The sequence below is a fragment of the Ictidomys tridecemlineatus genome, chromosome 11 (assembly GCF_052094955.1).
Source record: "Ictidomys tridecemlineatus isolate mIctTri1 chromosome 11, mIctTri1.hap1, whole genome shotgun sequence".
Lineage (NCBI taxonomy): Eukaryota > Metazoa > Chordata > Mammalia > Rodentia > Sciuridae > Ictidomys > Ictidomys tridecemlineatus.
Window position 1 is genome coordinate 91,846,536 of NC_135487.1, and position 15,483 is coordinate 91,862,018.

Below are 15,483 nucleotides of genomic sequence, written 5' to 3' on the forward strand. Positions count from 1 at the left end.
TGTCTCTTTGTACTGGAGATGAAACACATTGGCTCTCTTCCACTGAGCCACATCCCCATCCCTTTTTATTTTTTGCTTTTATTTGGTGGCAGAGTCCAACTAAATTGCTTAGGTCCTCCCTCAGTTGCTGAGGCTGGCCTCAAACTTGCCATCCCCCTTCCTCAAGTCTCCTGAGTTGCTGTGATTACAGGCACAGGCCACCATGCCCCATCAGACTTGGGAAAGTCTGAAAGCCACTGAGGGTGGAAGCGGTGGGCAACTTGGGATGTTGGAAAGAAAGACCCAGGGTTGGACAGCAGGTGTCCTTGACTTCAGGGAGGCCACCAATTAGAGAGACTTCCTTCAGAATCAGGGAATGCCCCAGGGCACATCTCCCAGAAAACATTGGCCCCAGGCACTTTCCCCAGCCTTTAGCCTGAGAGAAGAACACAAGCAAAGGGAAATTTCAAGAGTCTGAGTAAAATGAAATTCTAAAATTGAGGAAGGAGAGACAGAAAGAGATGGAATGCTTGAATGAGCCACGTGAGGTGAGCACTTCAGGGAACATGTAGAAGGAATGGTTTGATGGGTGGTGGTTAGACAATTGCATTTCTGTTTTTTCGGTCTCTTTGTTTTAGTCAGCTTTATGGTGCTGTGACTAAAAGACCCAAGGACAACAACTACAGAGGAGGAAGTGTTTATTTTGGTGGCTTGGTTTCAGTGGCCTCAATCCAGACACAGCACCTCAAAGTTGAGCCTGAACATCATAGCAGAAGCATGTGGCAGAGGAAAGAGGCTCACATTACCAGAAAGAATAGAGAGAGAGAGATGGCCACTTGCAGATACAAACTATACACCCATATTCACACCCCAAAGGTCAGCTTCCTCCACCACAGCCCACCTTCCCCCATTATCTCCCAGTTAATCCCACCAGAGATTAATTCACTGGCTAGGTTATGGCTATAAACCAATCATTTATCTTCCAAAAACATCGTCACATATGAGCTATTAAGAGACACAGCTTCTAATCATGGTGGCCTTTGGGGGTACTTGTTGGAAAATATCCCTGCTCACATCATATACTCATATGTTAGTTGGACAATTACAATTGCATAAGGTAATATTTGGTTTCTTTTTCACATAATACCTTGCCACAAATGAAACACATTTAATTTCATGTGTGTGTACAGCTATATAGGATTAAGGCTACATCCAACATGTATCTGGTTTTTATGCTCTACAATATTTGAAATCTACACTCTGATTTAATTTTAAGTTTCTCTGGAATTTGTCTGTGTGTCACCAGCTGAAAGGTTGACTTCATGCCACATCCCTGACTTCTCTTATTACCCCTAACTTGGTGCACAAGGCAGGTCAAAATTACAATCAACCTATGTCACAACAGACAGTGTCTCTCCAAATGACAAGTGTAGTCAAACATAATAGGGCAGGACTGCATCACCCCCAAAGAAAGATGAGTCAGAGCCCCATCCAGGAGGCAAAGGTAGACAGGGTGTCAAAGGCAGCTTTGAATCAATTATCACAGGCTCCACAGATTCAGTACCAAGGGTGGCCTCAGTTCAAGGACAATAGGTGGTGTCTGGCCAGGTGTCCTCTTAGAAAACATGGGGAGTGAGGGTTTGGGTGGATTTTATGCACAGCTGAAGTTGGGGCTGACTGGTTTGTGATAGTTCCTGCCATCAGGCAGGGCTGCCCAGGGACCTTCCCTTCCCAGCACCCACTTGCCCTTCATCAGGATTTGACACAGTTACTGCCTTTTGATTTGAGCACCATTTATGTTTCCCCCATGGGATGAAGATTTTTTCTATGGATGTATCACATAATGTTTAGGGTTTGATTCTATCTCAGTGCCAGGATAGACTTTCCCTGGTTGGTCCAGACCCCATTGAAGGGAATTAATAGATGATTAGGAATCAACGTTGAAACTTATTGAGCCACATTTGAACAACAAGGTGGGTTTGGAGGGAGTGGCTCTCAGAGTCCCTCCACCAGGAAATCACTATTAAATTCAATTATGCCTATTTATTAGGCCTTGGGTATCTCATCTCCAAGCTTTGGCCTTTACTATTCTATGAAGAGTTAGACTTTTGCAGAAATTTTATGAGTACTGGTGATCATTTTTAAAAAATATTTAGGCCCTGAATTTATGTATTTTATATTTTATTTTTTGACACTGGGGATTGAACCCAGGAGAGCTTTACCACTGAGCTACATCGTAAGCTTTTTTTCATTTTTATTAATTAATTATTTAGTTAATTAAATTTTTCATGAATTCAGTTTGGGTACCAAGGTTTAATCCCAGGGGCACTACACCACTGAGCTACATTCTGAGCCCATTTTTTAAATTTTTTTTTGTTTTTCTTTTTGTTTTTTGAGACAGGTTCTCACTAAGTTACTGAGACAGGCCTTGTATTGAGATCCTTCTGCCTTAGCCTGCTAAAAAGATGGTGTTATGGGGAGTCCCTTCAGAAAGCACTCTAAGTTTGAATTTCAAATCAAAAGAGAGCTTTACTTACCTGACTAGGGACTGTCACCCACCACAGAGTCTCAAACTCTGTGAGAGGACAGCAGCTTCCTGATCCATCCAAAGACATTATAAGCACAAAATCCACAACTCAGTGACTTGCTTATCCTCATGTAAAGCTATCAAATTATAGAAATTAAAACATTAATAAGTGGGGCCTCTGGGCTCTAGGCAGGATCAAAATTTTCCAGTCAGTAATCCAGTACATTAGCTTTGCAGTTCAGTTGAGCACAGTCTTGGGTTCAAGTAGGTGCTAGAAAGTCACATCCTGAATGTGGGTGGGGGTCTTCGGGATGAGAATCTACTTCAGTCATGTAGACCCACAATAGCATCAAACCCAGAATATAGCTCTCCACGTCCACCAGTGCATCCTGAGTAGGGTACAATTTGTGAGGTACAAAGTACAAAAGTGCAATTTTTTAAAATAAGAAAACAGCTTTCATTTAAGTTTCTCAGAAACAGCTCTTATAACAGTCTCTCATAGGAGGCAGCAAAATGGAGTCTCAGGCCTGCCTATGAGAGTTATTGCTTTATAATTGTCTTATCTCACTCTTCAAGATTTTATATCCATCATCTGTATTTTTTACTAATCTTTAACCCATAACTGACAAACGTATTGATTGTATTTACAACTTCACACCACAGCAGATGGAATTAAAAGTGTTCAACACCACACCCTATTTTGAATTCCAATTTTGAAAAGATAGAGCATTTGCCTAACTTGCATGAGGCCCTGAGTTTGAACTCTAGCAACAATAAATAAAGAAATGAATAAATAAATACATAGATAGATAGACAGACAGATAGATAGATGATAGACCTGTGTTCAAGTAAACTCGTTAGTGGTTTTTTTCTTCTTAATCAATTAATCTGATTTTAGTTATGTTCAGGGCAATAATCCAAATGATAACTCTTTTTTTAGAGAGAGAGAGAGAGAGAGAGAGAGAGAGAGAGAGAGTGCAAGAGGGAGACTGAGAGAGAAAGAGAGAGAGAGAATTTTTAAATTTTTTTTTATTTTTTGGCGGACACAACATCTTTATATGTAGGTGATGCTGAGGATCGAACCTAGGGCCGAGTGCATGCCAGGTGAGCACGCTACCACTTGAGCCACATTCCCACCCAAAGGATAACAATTGATGCCAAACATTTAGAATCGTCATGGTTAAAAATTTGTTGGGAATTTACGATAACCAGTTATTAACAAGGTGATTTGATTGGCATACATTTTAATATAGTGTCCAGAATTATATCTAAAAATATATGAGATTTATTATGAATTTTTGCCATTTTAAAGCAAATATTAATAAAATATCTAAATAAATATAACTTGAAAAAGTTATGTCATATTTGATAGGACTTTCCCTCATATCAAATTAGGCTAATTGACTTAATGTCTCTCTTCTAGAAATCTCTTGAACAAATATGAAGTTCTCTAGAACATTCCAATGTTAGCTCAAGGTTAAATGACAATGTAGACTTTTATCATAGAGAAGTTAGTCAATAATCTCAAAAGGTTTAAAGCACTTAATGAAACCTGGGTTCCCAAATCATTACAAAAGATAAGTCATTTAACCAAAGTGATGAAAGATATTTAAAGTCAATACAGAAAGTTATGTCCTATGAAATAATACTTCAACTTTTAACAGAGATGATTTAGTTTTATTTTCCCATGTAATCAGAGAACTTGATAAAACCAACTTGAAGCCTAAAATCTTACTCTCCCCTCCTCCAGTACTGAGCATTGTATCAGAGGCCAATTGCCCAGTTCGCTTTGGTTTATTTTGAGACAGGCTTGCCAATTGGCCAAGTCTGGCTTGAATCTTGCCACCCTCCTTCCTGAGGCTACTGAGAATCTGAAATTACAGGCATTTCCCACCTCACCTAGCTTAAAAGAGCAGCTGTTTGAGAGATGTTCAACTGGAACATTCCACGTGGAAGCCATTACTGTTTTTAATTTTCTTCAGAATCATTGCCCACCAGTTTCAAAATGTGCTTGAGAATGAACCATAACAGACTCCACTGCAGTGCAAAAGAAATGGGCCAAGGACCTGAACAGACACTTCTCAGAGGAGGATATACAATCAATCAACAAGTACATGAAAAAATGCTCACCATCTCTAGCAGTCAGAGAAATGCAAATCAAAACCACCCTAAGATACCATCTCACTCCAGTAAGATTGGCAGCCACTATGAAGTCAAACAACTACAAGTGCTGGCGAGGATGTGGAGAAAAGGTACTCTTGTACATTGCTGATGGGACTGCAAATTGGTGCGGCCAATTTGGAAAGCAGTTTGGAGATTCCTGGGAAAGCTGGGAATGGAACCACCATTTGACCCTGCTATTGCCCTTCTTGGACTATTCCCTGAAGACCTTAAAAGAGCATGCTACAGGGATGCTGCCATATCGATGTTCACAGCAGCACAATTCACAATAGCTAGACTGTGGAACCAACCCAGATGCCCTTCAATAGATGATTGGATAAAAAAATGTGGCATCTATACACAATGGAGTACTATGCAGCAATAAAAAATGACAAAATCATAGAATTTTCAGGGAAATGGATGGCACTAGAGCAGATTATGCTTAGTGAAGCTAGTCAATCCATAAAAAACAAATACCAAATGTCTTCTTTGATATAATGAGAACAACTATGAACAGAGCAGGGAGGAAGATCAGGAAGAAAAGACTAACATTAAACAGAGACATGAGATGGGAGGGAAAGGGAGAGAAAAGGGAAATTGCATGGAAATGAAGGGAGACCCTCATTGCTATACAAAATTTCATATAAGAGATTATGAGGGGAATGGGAAAATAAACAAGGAGAGTAATGAATTACAGTAGATGGGGTAGAGAGAGAAGATGGGAGGGGAGGGGAGGGGGGATAGTAGGGGATAGGAAAGGTAGCAGAATACAACAGTTACTTATTGGGCATTATGTAAAATTGTGGATGTATAACCGACGTGATTCTGCAATCTGCATTTGGGGTAAAATTGGGAGTTCATAACCCACTTCAATCTAATGTATGAAATATGATATGTCAAGAGCTTTGTAATGTTGTGAACAACCAATAAAAAATGTTAAAAAAAAAGAAAGGCTCTCCTGAAGTTTTTTGGAAGTTGCAAGGTCCATTCTGTGTTTTATTAATCTCTTGAGAGCCAATGATAAAAATCCTATGATTTTCTTTGGAAAGTTAGGAGTTTAGAAGCCATTTTTTGGTGTAATGTTGTGGTTTTGTCAGAGTCCTCCTGAAGTCTATTATTAAACTATCAAGCTCAAGGACCTTCTCCTGCAGGGTCTCCTGCTCTCCACTTTTGTGAGAATTTGGTACATAAATTTCATTTTGATTCTGCAATCTTTCACAGTAGCATCATCAGCTGGGACACTGTGACCAGGGAATATTCTAAACCATTACATGGTCAGTCTTGGCTCCTTTGATTTGTCTGAATCTGATGGCAATCGCTTGGCATGCAGGAGGCTGCTGGACTGTGTGTGTGTGTGTGTGTGTGTGTGTGTGTGTGTGTTTAGTACTGGGGATTATGTTCCTGGGGCAGTTTACTACCTAGCTACACCCCCAACACTTTTTATATTTTTATTTGAGACAGGGTCTGACTATGTTGACCAGGCTGGCTTGGAATCTCTGATCCTCCTGCCTCAGCCTCCCAAGTTACTGGGACTGTAAGTGTGCACCTAAGTATCTTGCCATAGAGCATTTAAAAACCTCTAGAAATTACATTGCACCTGGGAGCAAGTGCCATAACTAAAAGGAGAATAATAGCCTCAGACAGCAAAATTCCTCTGGATGAATGTTATAAAGATACTGAGTCCCTGAAATAACTCTTAGACCACTCATTGCCATTCCAATTAAGCCTTTATTGCTGTCCAGCAGCAGACACTCTACTCTCTAAAAGTTAGATGTTCAGAGTAACATACCACCTTCAGTTATGCCTCAGATTTAAGCCAAAAAAAACACAAAAGCGTGATTTGGGGGTCAAGCCAAGGTAAGGAAGCACACTTAATATGTAAAGAAGAGTAGTGTACTACAATTTTATTGATGTTTTTATACCAACCAAGTTTTAGACTCTGTAATGTGGAACAATACTCTAAAATAACAGTTGCTGTTTCACCAGAGGTATACAAACCTTCATTTGTCCAGATAGTAGCTCTAGAGAATAAAACTTAACAGACACAATGTAATTAATATTTTAAGAAGTGTTTGCCATTTTAATATGTGAATCAAACTTTGGTTTATATCGGTAGATTAATACTTGCTCTTAGGGAATAACCTTGAATACTTTTAACTATTTGTATTACATATATAAACAACTTAGTTATAAAAAAATTTTTAACATTTCTCCTTTATTTATAGATATTTACATTACTTACTTAGACCCTCTTGTATACTTAGATGTATTATAATTATGTTTTACCACACAAAGACTTTCTTACCTGGAAACATGTTTTTTACTAAATATACTTTTATATTTAGAAGCTTTTAATAATTTTTGATCCATGGCTTCATCTTTTTTTATACCTTAAAATAACCCTTATCAATTTCTGAATTTAGATAAATTAATCCATTTTAATAAGAGGAAATATATTTATAGTACTCTAATTGAAATGCAGTTGAAACCTTTTGACTATTTGTATATAGAATTATACCCACTGGGACTTTTAACTTTTAGTAACCTTGTTTTGGGGATAATGTAATTTGAATATTTTTAAATTTACCAAAATATGAAAACACCAACAATGATTAAATATTTTACCTTATGAAATTTAAAAAGTTTTATTACTTAATATTACATTTAATAGTTAACATTTAAACTTTGTAAACCACTCAGATGTCTCTAACAAACACATCCATGATTAATTTCATATAGGTCAGATCAAATTTACATTTTTTTAAAAAAGGTATAAGACAAGTGCATTGAATAGCATTTTAAATTTTTTCCCATTGAAGAAAAATTCTAGAGACAATGAATGTCATACACTTTATAGACATTACAATTTTATTAAATACTTGATCACCTAGAAACAAAACTCTGCATTAATAACTTTAAAGAAATTTTGACTTTTATTTATTCACCCAAATTTCAATTGAATTTTTTAAATCATATGAAGCAAAAGTATTTGTATCCATATTTTAAATTTTAATTTTTGAGCTCATATATCAATTTTTAGTACTAAATATATGTAGACATGACAATACAAGTAGACTGAGAGTACCCTAGTGCCCCTACACAAAACAGACAAACAAAAGCCTTGTAGATTATTTGTTTAAAACCTATTAGACTGAGAATTAAACCTTGTAAATTGGCCTGTTGGGGTGCAGCGGAGCGTCGGAGGGGAGAAACCACACAAGAGACTCACTTCATGCAATCGCAGGGGGGAAGTTTATTGAGGATCCTGTTCCAGCGCGCTGGGACTCTGTGCCCACTCAAGAAGGGAGAGCGGCTCAGAGCCCAGAGCAGAGTTCAAGCGGAGTTTAAGTACACTTTTCAGAGAGGGTGGGGGGCTTTGCATACATCAGAACAAATCATCATGAGGCGCGGGAAAATTGAACAACAATTCTGAAACATAATTAGTACATATATTGGCGGGAACAATCAGGGCAGGAATGATTGGTGCTCCTAGGTGGGGTACACATTCAAACTGATTGGTTTGGACCCTGAATATCTATGTGACAAACTGCACAGGGTCTTGAATGCTTACGTGAGGAGTTGCACAGGACCCCAGTCCATAAATCACTAAATGGTCAGTAGGGCCTTGTCCTAACTGCCTCAGGAATTTAACCCATGCTTTGCAGTTTTAGAAGCAGGTTTACAAGCCTGGTCCTTTACACTTTAACTCAGGCTCTGCAGCTTAGAATCAGCTTGGAAATTTTACCTTTACAGGCCTTAGAACAAAGCAGAATGTAATTAGAAAAACATATTAACCTACATGTATCAGATCAAAATTATGAATTTAACAAATATAGACTTTCAAAACGCTTTCTGTCCTTCTTCCTGAGGTGGTCCTACTCATCAAAGGTGAAAAGAGTTAAGGGAACATAGACCAATGGCAGGGCCTTATTTCTACCTGAAGGAACTTTCCAAAAAGGAACTCCATAGGTCTCCTCAGGAGAGTCACCCAGGTTGGTGTCTCATTGTATGTTAAATATGAGAGCCCAGTCTCCATAATCCACTGAAGTGGGAATTGTGAGTTCTTTGGGAAGTTGGGAGCAGAAGATATGTGTCAAAGGCAAGTGTCTCTGATATGGTTTGGATATAAGTTGTCCTCAAAAAGTCTCTTTGTTAATGCAAGAAGTGAAATGATCAGATCATGAGAGCTATAATCCAATCAGTGGATTAATCCATCAAATGGATATATTTCTGTGCATGTGAGTGTGTGTGTGTGCATATATATTCTGTTAATTAGCATGTTGTAAATTTTAGATAACTATTGACAAAAGGCAGTTTCAGAAGCCCTTTCTGGATGCTAGGGTCCTCTGACAATGACTGCTTTGAGCTGGGTTTCCATAACTCAGGTAGGTTCCATCCCAACCAGAACACAACTCTACTTTCCTCCTCAGGGGTTTTCCTCAATCTTCTCCAAAGCTTTTGTTTGTCTAAGGCTTTTTTTAAATCCAAAGAGTCCTGTCCTTTCTGTACTACAGTCTTTCAGTCTGATACCTTGTCAGGACTCTTGGGATAATCTTATGACCCAAGCCACTGGAGTCAAAAAATGTGTGTGGGGATGACCAGAATGTTTGGCTGGGAGGTGCCCACAGAAGGCACATAGGAATCAACTCTTCACATGGAAATAGGGGAGAGAAGGGTGTTGGGGCTGGAGAGGTGGCCCCAGGCAGGTCTTGCTAAGTGGCAATTGGCAGGCTTGGGCAGGGTTGGAACATGGCCTGAGGTCTGTTTCCATTTCCAGAAGGCTGTTGAGAGGATCATGCTCCCTAGAGGGAATTAACAAGAAACAGAGACAGCATCAGAGGAATCATTGCCACCAAGGTGAAAAAGATTGGCTTGCACTTGAGTGACCTTGAACAGCTTGGCAGACCATAGAGGTGGCCCTGGGCAACTTGACTGGAGGTTGCTCTTTTGCACCACAAAGAGGAGTAAAGCTTCTCCTGGGCAGGGAAGAAACCTACAGTGGCAAGGGTAGTAAGACTGGCCTTTGGGGGATTTGGGGGAGTTGTGTCCCTCGGTTCCCAGAGGCCACACACAGCCAGGCTCTGCTTGCACCAGGGGTCACAGGAGCTCTAGTTCAGGAAGAAAAAACACCCAGCAGGAAAGCTAGATTCACCAACAAATAGGGTCCAGTTTTCTACTTTTGTCTCCCCATTGCCTTCCAAGATGCCTCTTACCAGGTGCACCACCAGCCCCTACACACCTTCCAATGATAAAAACTAACAAACAGAAAATCACTTTTGGGGGTGGGGGAGATTGGTTTTGAATTAATTTTCATGGCTACTCTCCACAGTCAGTGCCAATCACAGAAAAGTGTAATCTGAAGCAAGAACTACCTAAAAATCAGTGTCAAAAGAGCCAGTAGGGGGCAGGCTTGTCCCAGTGTGTCCCCTTTCCTATCAAGTGACTTTCTACTGCTGGGTTCTAGAGCCAGATGTCATTGTGCCCAGTAGAGGGAATGGGCAGCTTGTGGGTGGACTCTGCCTTAGCTCAGGGTTGTCCATTTGCCCTTAGCTGTTGTTGTTTTCTTTCTCTTTTCCTCCTCCTCCTCCTTATTCTCCTTCTACCCCTTTTTTGCCTCCCCATTCTTCATCATCTTCTTTTTGGTACTGGTGTTTGAACTCAGGGTACTTAACCACTGAGCCACATCCCAAGCTCTTTTCAATTTATATTGAGGCAAGGTCTCACTAAGCTGATAATGGCCTTGTTAAGTTGCTGAGACTGGCTTTGAACTTGTGATCCTTTCTGCCTCAGCCTCCTAAACCACTGGGATTACAATCATGGCCCACCACATCTGGTTCCCAGCTCTGTCTTTGCTGAGACAGGATATCACTTTGTTCTCCATACTAGTCTCAAACTCATCATCATCCTGCTGTAGCCTTTTGAATAGCTGGATTACAGACCGATACCAACATGCTCCGTTTAAATGTAAGCAATGCTATAAGCCACATAGAGTATTTGAAAACATTTGCAAGTAAGAGATGGAAAATGCTAACTTTGAGATGAGGCTCGATTGTCATGTGTATCTTGTACATGTGACAGTGTGCCACTTTGGAGTGGAGTCCTGGGAAAGAAATAGATCAGAATAGAGTCCAGCATATAAAAAATATTGTGTCATTCCAGGTTTGGTGACCTGCACCTGTAATCCCAGCTTCCTGGGAGGCGAAGGCAGATGGATTAAGAGTTCAAGCAACACCCATGGCAGTTTAACAAGACACTGTCTGAAAATACAAAATGAAAATGCCTGGGATGTAGCTGCAACAGATCATCCCTGGGCTTCAATACCTGATAAAACACACCCACACATATTTGGAAAGGGAAAATAAAGAAATTTAGCACAGTGTAGTGGCACGTGTCTGTAATTCCAATGATTTGGGGCTGAGGCAGGAGGATCAAATTGCTTAAGCAAGGATTAAATTGCTTCAACAATTTAATGAGACCCTAAGCCACTTATTGAGACCTAGTCTCAAACTGAAAATATATAAATGAAAAGGAGATGTAGCTATGTGGTGTAGTGCACCTGGATTCAATCCCCAGAACCAAAACCAAAACCAAAACAAAACAAAACATACAACAGAAAATGGAATAGAAAAACAGAATGAAAGAAGTTTTATATGATCTAACCCAAAGCAGAAATTAAAACTATTGGGATGAAGGGAAACTGCTTGTAGAGACCCTAAGTCCAGACCTCTGGTCATTTGAAGAGAAAGAAATGTGATATTCTCTTTTCATCACAAACTATTTGCCACAATCTTGTGTTTCTTTTTTGGTACTGGGGACTGAACCCAGTGGTGCTCTACCACTGAGCTACATCTCCACCTTCTTTTCTTTTTATTTTGAGGCAGGATCTTGCTAACTTGCTGAGGCTGGCCTCCCACTTGTGCTTCTTCTGCTTCAGCCTCTGGCATTTTTGGGTTTGCTGGCATGTGCTACCACTCCTTGGCTGCAGGTCACTAGAAAAGACTTTCTGAGTGTAGAGCCTCTAAAGGTTCTGTTTTGAGCTCAGTTGCCCTATACGACTAAAGCATTTGTTTTCAAATGCTCTCTTCTACTCCCTGAAGCTAATGTAATAATGAGGACACAGTTTTGAGAAAAAGGAAAGGAAATTTTTACTATTTTGGTAGAAAAAATAAAAACCAGAGGGTCTCCTGTCCCAAGGGCTATCATTCTCCTTATTAAAGAAATAGGTTGTTATATTTTTTGCTTGATTTTTTTTAAAAAAATGACATCAGAATGCATTATAATTCTTATTACATGTATACAGCACAATATTTTATATCTCTGGTTGTATATAAAGTATGTTGACACCAATCCTTCTCTTCATACATGTATTTGTGTAATTATGTCCATTACATTCCACCATCCTTGCTAATCCCCGGTGCCCTTATTTTCCTTCCCACTCCTCTGCCCTATCTAGAATTCATCTATTCTTCCTATGGTCCCCCTCCATACCTCACTATGAGTTAGCCTTCTTAAAGCTGAGAAAATATATGACATTTGTTTTTTGTGGGGATTTTCTAACTTCACTTAGTATTATCTTCTCCAATGTCATCCATTTACCTGTAAATGCCTTGATTTTATTCTCTTTTAATGCTGAGTAAACTTCCATTGTTTATATAATCTACATTTTTTTATCCATTCATCTTACGAAGGACATCTAAGTTGGCTCCATAGTTCAGCTATTGTGAATTGTGCTGCTATAAACATTGATGTGGCTGTGTCCCAGTAGGATTCTGTTTTTAAGTACTTTGGGTATAGTCTGATGAGAATAATAGATTTGTCAAATGGTAATTCCATTCCCAGATTTCCAAGGAATCACCATACTGCTTTCTGTATTGGCTGCACCAATTTGCAGCACCACCAGCAATATATGAGTGTGCCTTTATCCCCACATCCTTGCCAACACTTATTGTTGTTTGTCTTCATAATAGCTGCCATTCTGTTTGGAGTGAGATGATATATTACAGTAGTTTTGATTTGCATTTCTCTGATTGCTAGAGATGATGAGCATCTTTTCATATGTTTGTTGATTGATTGTATATCCTCTTCTGAGAAGTGCCTGTTCAGGTCCTTGGCCCATTTGCTTAATGGGTTACTTGGGTCTTTTTTTTTTTTTTTTTTTTTTTTGGTGCTTAGCTTTTTGAGTTCTTTATATACCTTAGAGATTAGTGCTGAACAAGTTGTTTCTTAGAAGTGATTCTGAGAAAATTAGATTAGAGAGAAGAAACCAGGAAGGAGAACATCAGGGACAAGAAGATTACGAGGAGGAAGTTAGGGAGAAGACTTGGGGGAAAAAATATGTAAGATTCAAAGCCACAAGGGATTTATTGAAAGCATCAAGCAAACCCCTGTTACACACTGAACCACATCCAAACTCCCTCTATTGTGAAGGGACTGGGGATTGAACCCAGGGCTACTTTAACACTGAGCCACATTCCTAGTACATTTTATTTTTTTTATTTTGAGAGGGGTTATCCCTAACTTGCTCAGATTGTCCGTGATCTTGCAATCCTCTTGCCTCAGCTCCTGAGTTGATGGAATTAGAGGTTGTGCCACTGTGTCCACTGCAATCCACCTTTTTAAAAATTACCCACCCTAAAATTTTATTCAGCAAAAGAACAAGATACCCAAGTTACTTTTTCTTTTTCTCCTCTTCCCCCTTCCCTTTGGTACCAGGAGTAGAACCCAAGGACAATAAACCAGTGAGCCACAGTTCTAGCATTTTTTTTAATTCAGTAAATACAAGTTATAGGAAATGAATAGTTTAATTATACAACATGTTGGGCAATTAGGCCTTTCCTATTAGTTCAGTTCCTGGTTTCTGAAGCTTACTGCTTTGAGGTAAGATGAAACATTGAACTGTTTCATTAAAAAACTAATAGGGACACAGTACCCTTTATTATTAAAACCTAGGCACTGAATGAAATTTACCAGGTGCATTTTGCTAGTCTTATTTGTCTCTCAGAAATGCCCTTCTTGTTCCTAGGGGTGTAGGTCTTTTTGTGCTGACACCAAGCAGATGTTAGAGCTGTGGTGCTTCTTATTCTCAAGGCTGCTCTTCCTGGTTCTTTGGTCATCTTATGTATCTGATGTCTTTGTTTGCTTCTACCTCTACTCACACTTCTGTGCTATTGTGTCTCTCATCTGGGCTCTGAGGCTGTAGGGTCTGGATCTTTGGACTCAATCAACCTTGGATTGAACATGGTTCAAAATTAATTTCTCTGTGCTTAATGTGTAGAGTCTTTTTTCTTGTCATTATTCTCCAAACTGCACAGTATAAACTGCTATATAATATTCCCATTGTGTTAAATGTGATAAGAAAGCTCAAGATGGTTTAAAGCACACAGGAGGATGTGCATAGGTTATATTCAAACAGTTCATCATTTATACCTGGACCTTGAACATGTGCAGAGTTTGGTATACAAAGGGTGGGCGGGAAGTTCTGAAATTAATTCACTGTGAATACTGAATGAAGGCTGTACTTGGCCTTTGGCTAGGGAGTATAATTTTCACATATGCATTTACTCTCTAGGTCACTTGAACCCTACATATTTTCACACATCAACAATCATTTATTTTGTGGTGGGCACCAGGGATTAAACTCAGGGGCACTCGACCACTGAGCCGCATCCCCAGAAAAATTGTGAATATATTTTAGGGACAGGAACTCTCTGATGAGCTTAGTGCCTTGTCATTGCTGAGGCTGTTTTGAATCATGATCTTCCTATGTCAGCCTCCTAATCCACTGGGATTACCAGCATGTGCCACTGTGACTGGCAACCGTGGTTCTTAGTATCAAAAACTAACCCAGGTACATTTAAGCAGAGTGAATGTACAGTAAGCATGTTGTAAAGCCCACAAGATTATTGGCAAAGTTAGGAAAATGCTGTGGAAGTGGGCAGGGACTAAGCGAATGTGGCTAGTGTTGCGATGGGCGAAGCTGTGACATCTGTAGTGGGGGAGAGAAATAAATCATATTCACATACTAATGCATTTTTCAATGCTTTATTCACTCAAATCACTCAATACAACTTCATTGTATAGGTTCTTAATCAAGAAAATTATAATCCTTAATTTTAGGCACTGCAATACACATAATCAATTCAAAACTAAAAATCCTAAGTTAACTCTGAGCACAGCAAAAACTTAATCATGCCAGACTCATTACAGACATTCCCTCTGAATGCTCAGCTCAAGTGCCAGGTTTAGAGTCTCAAGTCTTAGGGTTGAAGTCCAGCAGATGCTCACTCATTCAGACCACAGTGATCAGGCCAGGAACCGATGAAGGCTCCTCCTGGGCTGGATGTGACATCTGGTTGAGGAAACAATCTTAAGACGAAGTCACCATTCTCACCAGTGTCAAGATGTGGCTGTAGAGTTTGAGAGCAGTGAGGATGAATGTGAGGATCAGGCAGATAATGACAAGAATTGGGATATTAGTACAGGACATCATCAGGCTCTCCAGCATGTTGCCATGATTGCAGCTAGCTGAATGTCTGTTCACTTGCTCCATCATTTCTACTAAATGTTGGGGCTCTGCTCACCTTTTCAGTCCCTATCAGCTATTACTGTGTTTCTTAGTGACATCTTACATTCCCTGGTCATGACCTCTGGTTTGACAATTTCTGCCCTGACCTCTCACCTCTGAATCCCATCAGGGTGAAGGAAAATGACCATGACTGCACTCTGAGTTTCCACTGGGTTGTGGACAGAGACTTGTCTTTATCAGGCTGTGCCTGATTCATACTAGAGGGCTCTGGAGGCTGTGCCTGGTGAACCTG

The 15,483-nt window shown here is 39.7% G+C and overlaps 1 protein-coding gene across 2 annotated transcripts in view; it reads left to right on the forward strand.

Moving 5' to 3' along the window:
- Window positions 1-15,483, forward strand: part of LOC101977349 (EEIG family member 2-like) — a 111,988-nt gene that overhangs the window by 46,684 nt on the left and 49,821 nt on the right. Inside the window, exon 2 of one of the 2 annotated variants that reach the window (XM_078026846.1) lies at window positions 4,489-5,257. The exons of the other annotated variant lie outside the window; for it this stretch is intronic. Coding sequence (XP_077882972.1) covers window positions 4,489-4,534 — 46 coding nt within the window. The 3' untranslated portion in view covers window positions 4,535-5,257. Of the gene's footprint in view, window positions 1-4,488; window positions 5,258-15,483 lie in introns of those variants that run through there. 2 annotated transcript variants of the gene reach the window in all.